The sequence below is a fragment of the Cucumis melo genome, chromosome 1 (genome assembly GCF_025177605.1).
Source record: "Cucumis melo cultivar AY chromosome 1, USDA_Cmelo_AY_1.0, whole genome shotgun sequence".
In the NCBI taxonomy this organism is placed as follows: Eukaryota; Viridiplantae; Streptophyta; class Magnoliopsida; order Cucurbitales; family Cucurbitaceae; genus Cucumis; species Cucumis melo.
Window position 1 is genome coordinate 35,148,462 of NC_066857.1, and position 8,957 is coordinate 35,157,418.

Here is an 8,957-nt window from a genome sequence, read left to right on the forward strand (position 1 = left end):
TAAAAATAAACGATGAATTCGTAACATGTGAAAAAGCAAAAATTAAAGATAGGAAACATAAAAGGAAACATTTTATTTTATCTTCAAATATGTAACCATTCAATTCTTAAATAAAATAAAATAAAAAATCACAACAAATTAATTGTCAATGCTTATAACATATCAACTTAGCCATTCTAATAAAATCTGAGTAATATTTTTTACAACATGGGTTAAAGTATTAAGGACTAAATTGTTACCAACGACTAAATTTATACTTTTATTAAAATTACTAAAAAGTATTTAAAATTGATTAAATTATTAACGTCTCAACAATTGAGAATTGAGAATGAAATTACTATCGTAGTATACATTGTTGACGTATTGTGATGCGACGTTCGTCCCATGGGTGGACCTATATTTGGTTGTTGTGCTACATTAAATGGTTAACAATGAGATGCATGTGCCTTTGTCAAGAATAAATAACATCATAATAATAAAAGGAAAAGATTTCACATTGCTTCCCATTTCCATTTTGTCTAATATCCTATGCTATGCTCCACCAACACGTTTTCTAACTTTCTAGTAATAGTTTCCAATGCCTTAGTTTACAAATTTGGTCCTACCATTTTTTTAACTTTCTATTTACTCCTTTTTTGGTTCATAAAGGATATTAGATTTAGTAAGCCAAGGTGTGTGTTTGGTTTCGTGATTTGAAAATTATTTAAAAAAAAAAAAAATCAATCTTTTCTATCGTATTTGAAAAAACACGTTTTAGTTCAAATTTGTTGAAAATTTTGAATTTTTCAAATAAGAAAAAGATAATTTATTTATTTTGGAAAACAAATATTTCAAAAGTTGTTTTTAGAAAACGTTTTTAGTAAGATCAAAATTTTGACTAGTTTTTAAAGTTTGAGTTTAATTTTAATTAATTTGGTGACAATTTAATTAAAGACTTGATTTGAGATTAGGTTTTAATAACTCCAAAATTCCACCCAATCTAATTTCTTTAATTTTTGTTTTATTAGTTGTAAATCATTAATAATTAACACAATTATTCCGGGGAAAAAAATTGTGACAAATGAATTGTTATTCTTATTGATATTTGATATCAAAATATACATATATAGTAACATTAGCAATTTGGAACTTTGACTTCAAAAATATATGAACCAAGTTTATACTTTTTAACTATGCCATAATCAATCAATTTTTGGTCTAATTAGACTTTTTTTATCTAATATAATTGTTGTTGAATAAGAGTGAATGAATGAATGAATGAATTAATTAATATCTCCTTCCACAAGGTAAAATTTAAAAATTACCAAGGGACCAACTAAATATAAATCATACAAAAATTGGACCCATAAGACAAAAATCCAAATTATATATCCAAGTTTCAAAATTAATAAAATGTAATCATGAAAATGGCTTCACCAATAACCCCTTGGCCACAAAGAAACAACGTAAATCGGCCCCTATTTTAATTTGGCCAAAAGCAAAGAAAAAACCTCATATCTTTCTCTTTTTGTTTTGTCCCTCTCACCATGAAATAGTAAAAGGAGAAGAGATAATATTGTTGGAATTGGTTAATTAATAAAACAATCCAAAGGTAGACTATCTTACAAAATTGTGATATTAGCTAGAAAACTAAAGTAGGTAAAATTATGAACTTTCTAATACGACGAGGATAAAAAAGAGAAAGTAAAGTAACATGTCAACTCGAACATAACTTCAATATCTTTATTTTAGACATGTTAACGGCGGAACTACAGGAAAAGAAAGAGGAAAGGGTTTGAAAGGTGTGAGTTTATGAAGAGTGGATCGGTTTAAAATGTTGAGAAAGACATAAAGTATGAAAAAATGACATGTGTTTTGGGTCATTTGGAAGAACACAAGACATACAAAAGAGTACATAAATGAGTCAAAAATTGCAACCAAAGACTAGAGAGAAAGAGAGAGAAGTGGGAAAATGGGAATTATTGAAATAATTAAAGTAATGTATGGAAAGAGGGGATGTGGGTTGACATAGTGAAATGTCATATGGAGAGGTTTCCTACCTTTAAGAATGGAGATGATGTGAGCCATGTTACCAATGTCCTCTAATTCTCCTTCTTTCATTTCCCATTTAACATCCATCTCTCTAAAAAAAAAAAAAAGTAGTTCTGTTTTGTTCATTTTGTTCTTCAATGGTTTAATTTGTCAAATAGAATGAATTATCGTCGTAGATTTAACTTGATTTACCGGCGGTTGTTGTTGACTTATAAGAATATAGCTTGTCAAGCTCTCGATTATAGATTTGGCAGTGTCATCTAATTAACTTGTCTAGGATTTTTTTTCTTAAAGTTAAAAGATTATCTCATTTACATATCAATACAAGTTTTTTGTCCCCAATCACGTATTATTTTTAAAAAACTTGTGAAAGGTCAACCAATATCTTGATCGATCGGTTCATTTTTTGTTGTAACCCTCCCTATACATAGACATTAAAAAAACTTTCGATGCTCATTTTTCTTACCTTTTAGTTTAGTAAACACAAAGATAAAAAATCAAGTCTTTGACCTTTCCAATAATATAATTGGTGTATTTTATCGCCACTGAGTCATCTACTCGAATTGACCTATTGATACTTAAAGGGGTGGCAAAAGCAAAACGTTAGAACATGACATGTTTACTATTCGGTGTGGGGACTACTACTACATGCATTTATAGTTAATAGTTACAAGGCCGAGTTGATAGTTACAATATGGCAAAGTTTATGTCATATATTTAATGTCATTATTAGGGTGTGTGTATGTATAAGATGTTATTAATTGCATGGAAATATATATTTGTTCAACCAATGGGACCAAAGGGTTCCTTATTAGGAGAAAATGATGTTTCCTTTTGTTAGTTTCTGTTGGATATCAAACATCTTGCATGGTCGAGTTCTTTGCCCATATTCCTACGCACAACAAATTAAGGTTTTCATATAGATTCTTCATGTTCTAATTGATTTCTCGAATTTCAAACTCTTTGTCATATGATAATTAGCTACGTGAATCGATCCCTTTTGATATTTTACGATACATGTATTTTCAATTAATCTAATTGTAAAATGTGTAAGTTGAGTTATAAGATGTTAATTTCGTCCTTAACTTTTTAGCAAACTTTTGTAACTTTATAACTTTTTTTAATTACTTAGAAGGTTTCGTGCATATATTAAAAGTTTTTAAAAATTTAACTAATCGAAATTTGATTATAATTGTGTCTGAGAAATTCAAACCGTTAATATCGTTGTTTTGACATTTTGCTACATTTTAATTTGGGAAGACAGTTTTTTAGATAATATTTTCCCATCATTTTTTTATTTAGTTGTTCTTTGCTCTTTTTTCTTTGATTTGAAAAGATGTTTTTTCACAGTCTATTTTCTCTATCATTCTTACGAAGAAGTCGCTAGGTTAATTGTATTTTTTTTTTATGAGTGAGGTTGTTATTTTTTTTTCATGGCCCTTCATATATATATATATATATATATATATATATATATATATATACTATTTTTCTCAATCACATCCCTATGAAAAGGTTAAAAGGATGGAAGAAGAAAAAAAAAAAGAACAAAGGAAAGAAGGAAGAGGGAAAAATAAGAGGGACCCATTTTTAAATAAAATTGAGAGACAAAAGGTTCCAAATTGGGAAAAAATAAATAAATAAAGAGAAAGAGAAAAAAGAAAAGTTGTCTATATATACTTCTCCTCACCCTCCCTTTCATCCTATCACTCACTTTCTCCATTTTTCCCACTCTCATCACATCACACCAACCAAAACTCATTCATATACACATCTCCCCCTCTTCTCCATTGCAGCTTCTTCTTCTTCTTCTTCTTCTTCTTCTTCTTCTTCAACCAAAACCCATATATATACAGATCTCCCCCTCTTCCCCCATTGCAGTTTCTTCTTCTTCTCCGACGACAACTGAAATATATCCATGGCTCGACCACAACAACGCTATCGTGGCGTTCGCCAACGACATTGGGGCTCTTGGGTCTCCGAAATTCGCCACCCTCTATTGTAATAATTCTCTTCTTTTTCCTCTTCATTAATCTCATATTGTTTTATACGAGTAGAGATCGAGCTTGAAATTTTCATAGAGAAAGTATGGTAAAAATGTATACTTTTTCTACTTTAAAAATATAAACTTTAGAACTGCTTGCTATCCAATTCAAACGTAATTCTACACGCATGTGTTCCCTACTTCCTTTCATTTCTGCTCTTGTTAAAAATGTTAGCAACCGAAACGCTTAGGTTTGGTATCATCTTAGATTATCAATTGACTTAATGTGAATAATTTATGAATTTTCAGGAAGACGAGAATATGGTTAGGAACGTTTGAGACAGCAGAGGATGCAGCTCGAGCTTATGACGAGGCAGCACGGTTGATGTGCGGTCCAAAAGCGCGAACCAACTTCCCATACAATCCGAACGACCAACAGTCGTCGTCGTCATTTTCCTCCTCCTCCTCCTCCAAGCTTCTCTCTGCCGCATTGATAGAGAAATTACATAAATGTCATTTAGCTTCACTCCAAATCGCAAAACAACACGTCCACAAACAACACCCTGGATTCGAGCCGAGCTACCTTGCATACGGTGGATCACCTCCACCGAGCATTACCGGAGCCACCACTAGCCGGTGGACATCAGATGAAACGTGGGTCTATTCCGACAAAGGTCAATTGGAGATGAATAACAATAATAATAATAATAACAACAACAACATTCATCATCAACAGTGCCAGCTTGAACCTCTTGAAGATGATCATATAGAACAAATGATACAAGAGCTGCTAGACCTCGGATCATTCGAAATTATTACATAAATTACTACATTGTTTTTTTCTTCTATGTTGGGCAGTTCCAAATTTCCTCTAGATTTTACCAATACATATATGAGATGGTTAGAATCTTATGGAAATTGAGTGAATTTAAAAAAGACCCCGGCCCATTATATATTCTCGAAATATGATGCATATTTAATTGTCACATTATATAAACTTTTTGTAGTAATTAATATATATATATATATATATATATATATATATATATATATATGAATATGGGATCATATGAAATGTGTAATTTTAATATGATGTCAGCTTCAATGGGTTATTTTAAAGTTTGGTAATTTATAAGTGAAAAGACAAAAAGGGAAAAAATTAGGGGAAACATATTGATTGAGATAGTGGCTGCATTGGATCATGAGAAAGGAAAAAGAAAAAGGGAAAAAATATACACAAAAATATTACATAATATATATATATACTTCATTAAAGAAAAGAGAAAGAGACAAAAAAACAAAAACAAAGACAAAACAAAAAGAGGGAGAGATAAATAAAAGAAGCATGATGAAAAGAAAACTTGGTTCTGTTGTCTGTTTTTTGAATGGCAATCCAAGTTGAGAGAGATCTTCTCACCAAATCTAAATCCTTTAGCTTATATATATATATATATATATAGAAGGTTTATTCAAACTGATTCAAACTCTTTATTATTATTCTATATTTTTATATTTCTATAAGATTATATTATATTAAATTTAATTTTACCACCCGAATTAAATTTTTGTATCGAATCGGATAAAGTTAGTGTTTTGCGAAGGTATTTCCCTCCTTTTATTACTTTTGATTGAAGGGGTGACAATATTAATTAGAATGGGGGAATCCAAGAAATGGGAATTGGAGTGCAGCCAAATATGAACACATGGGGATTTGTAAATAGGGAAACATGAAGCCCTTTCTTTTGAATGTTCATTACCTCTCTCTTCAAGACATTCTCTCACATATATATATATATATATTCATATATATTTTGGTCTGTTTTCTTTTTCTCTCTCCCCTTCTTGCTTTTTCCACTTCTTATAATCAACTTTACAGCTTTGCTTGTTCTTTGAGAGCAGCTTAATTCCCAACTTTTTGACTCTCTCCCCCACCATGCTTATCCTTTCTCTTTCAAACAAACAACTAAAGAGAGAAAAAAAAAAAAAAAAAGCTTCACATTTTGACCTAAGAATCACCAAACCAACGTCATTCTTAAACTTCTACTAGTTTGATCAAAACCAAGCCTTTTACAATGTTAGGGGTGTGAAAATAATTTCGGTCTTGGTTAGAAATAAAAGATCGTGAATCATGAAATCTTTTGGAGAAAATTTAAAGCAAAAAGCACGATGATGCATGACCACAATCGTTGAAGAAGATTGTGTAATGATCAATGAAAGGGAATTGAATCATGAAAAAGAAGATAATTGATTGGTTGAGGGAAGCAAAGCATATAACAAAATAAAGTTTTTTAACCTATAGATTTAGTCTATATGGTCGGGAGAAATTTAATCCTTCTTTTCAATAGGTGAAGCTTCATGAATATAGTCCAACGTATGACTAGAGATTATCTATCGTGAATGTAACTGAGTACCACGTGGACAAAATGTATGTAATTCTTTGAGTGGGTCTTGAACGTTTTAACTTTTTTTCAGCTTCCTCTTTACATATCTTTGTTCGTACAACGTAAGAGTGTCTCATTTCTCTCATCATCTGAACATTTGCTTTCAAATTCCAGATTCTAAGTTGCCATATAAACCCAATATTGAATCAAAAATTTAACCTAAACCTCTTTTATATCCAAAACAATTTGATTTTTGAAGTGAACACAAAAAAAGAGGCTTTTATTGGGGGAGTGCACATATAGGGTTATGTCACCCACGCTTGAGTAACAAGTTCCAACAACTTAGGACCCACATGTTTTTTTTTTCCTTAATAAAACCTTTTGAAAAAGAAAAAAAAAAAAAACAAACAAACAAACAAAAACACATGTGATTTTTGTCTTCAATGTATATTTGTTCTCATGAATATGTTTAGATTATGTTATAGTTATCATTTACTTTAATTAATTATAATATTATGCAACACACACCCATTACTATATATATATTGTTCTCTTTCTCTTTCTCTCTTAACATAATCATTACTCTCTCTACCTAAGCTAAGATTCATTAATTATTCCCTAATTTTAATTTCATTCAATTATTAACTTTCAATTTGTATATATTGGGATTGTTGCATGCATGCATGCCCATGTTACTTAATATGCTCAATCAATCATGGAGCTTTAGAGAGGGAGATGTCTCATTTAGTTGGAGTAATGATGGTTTACAATCATATTGTAATTTTAGTGATCAGCTTAATTATAATAAAAGGGAATTAATTTTGTCTTTTTTTAATATATAGTTTTATTAATTCTCAATCAAAGAATTAGCAGCTTAATTTTGGGACATTTTGTTGGGGGCTTCAATATGTTTGTTTTAGATTTGGAATCTTCAATCAAATATTTGGATAAGCACTTCTAAAATATTACATATATATATATATATATATATATACATATGTATACATATCGATTGGTTCTATTGATATTTCTTTTCATAGTTTTTATATATTAGTTTTTTAAAATGTAAATTAGCTAAGATTTTATTTTATATTATATATATATAAACACATATATAAAATGATCCATTGTTATCGAATAGGGTCCAAATGTTTTTCAAATATATTCATGAATCTAAAAGCAAGAGGCTTTTTCATACTGTTTGGAGAAAGGAGCCAATTTGAAAATATTTTGTCTTATCTACTTCTTTGCTCTATAATTATATCAATATGTTTATTTTTCTACAAAACATTTTTAAATATGTTCTTCTATAATATATATATATATATATATATATATATATATATATATATATATATATATATACTACTACCAAAAGATATTAAAAAAATTATTTATTCTTTTTATTTTTACGTTTTTTAAAATTAGGTCTATTCGATTTCTACGTTTTATTTTATTATTTAATATATCTAAAAAAAGTAAAACAAATGATTTAAAATTTTTGCTTTTATTTTTAAATTTGGCTTAAGAATATAATTCAACTTATTAATTTACTAAATAAAGATAACCTAGTAAACTAAATCATGGAGAAAAAATATTAGTATTTTTATTTTTTTAAAAAAATATTATTTTAAATTGATAAATATATATATATTTCTTTCTTTCTTTCTTTCTTTAATTTGGTGTAGTTATGTGTCAATCTCAAAATATGTAAAGATGAATATTATAATGAATAATGAACTTAAAGAAAAGAAAAAGAAAAAGGGTGTGATGGAGAAAGAAGTATGTTTTAAGTTGAGTTTTGTTGGTTCTAAGGTGCTTAGCCATACCATCACATGGGCTCCCATGTTATCCAAATATACATAGCCATCACAACCACATGGCTTTAACCCTTCTTCCTCTTTCTGTTCCACATGTTCTCCATAAAACACAATTATCCAAATCTCTCTCTCTCATCCAATATATCTATATGATATCTAACTTCATCCTTCATTTCTTTCTCTATAAATTCAATTTTGTGTACGTATATTTCCTTTTTATCTTTAGTACGTTGAGGGTTGTCCCATGTAAGGTTTAAAACTTATGGGAAGGCCAAACTCAAGAAAGACAATGAGAGTACAACATATAGAAACATGCGTATGTAATAAAATAAAATAAAAACCGTACCTCTCAAGTTTTTCGTGTCGACTAACCTAAGTCAAAGGAAAAATACAAATTAGAAAAATAACCTAATCCAACTTTGGTTTGGACACTATGCAAAGTTTAATGGTTGTAATCTACACATAACCACAAACGAGCGTCAAAGAAAAAATATTATAAATAGCTACCATTCGATAAACCTCAAAGAGAGAAGAGGTAAATAAACCCCAAGGATAATTCTAATTAACTTTATTCTCTATACTTAGTTGAACTATAGTCGTCTCTATATTAAATTAATCATCGAAATGTAGTCAACCCAACACTACATCAATGAGGTCGACTCAAAAAAAAAAAAAGGTTTAAACAATCCATAAAAGGTTTGTTATGAACGACAAACGCAGATAAGTTTCCTGCTCTAACAT

General features: G+C 29.3%; 1 protein-coding gene across 1 annotated transcript; it reads left to right on the forward strand.

The window, feature by feature from the left end:
* Window positions 1-3,749: 3,749 nt before the first annotated feature.
* On the forward strand, window positions 3,750-5,105 carry LOC103499832 (ethylene-responsive transcription factor ERF003-like). Its single transcript, XM_008462948.3, has 2 exons — window positions 3,750-4,032; window positions 4,325-5,105. Exons 1-2 carry the CDS (start codon window positions 3,950-3,952, stop codon window positions 4,836-4,838), a joined length of 597 nt encoding a protein of 198 aa, XP_008461170.2. The 5' UTR covers window positions 3,750-3,949; the 3' UTR covers window positions 4,839-5,105.
* Window positions 5,106-8,957: the final 3,852 nt, after the last annotated feature.

Bases quoted from the DNA above. Each gene is read 5' to 3' on its own strand.
- LOC103499832 (XM_008462948.3), top strand. From the start codon at position 3,950: ATGGCTCGACCACAACAACGCTATCGTGGCGTTCGCCAACGACATTGG. The intron at 4,033-4,324 runs GTAATAATTCTC...ATGAATTTTCAG, and splicing joins GAAATTCGCCACCCTCTATT to GAAGACGAGAATATGGTTAG.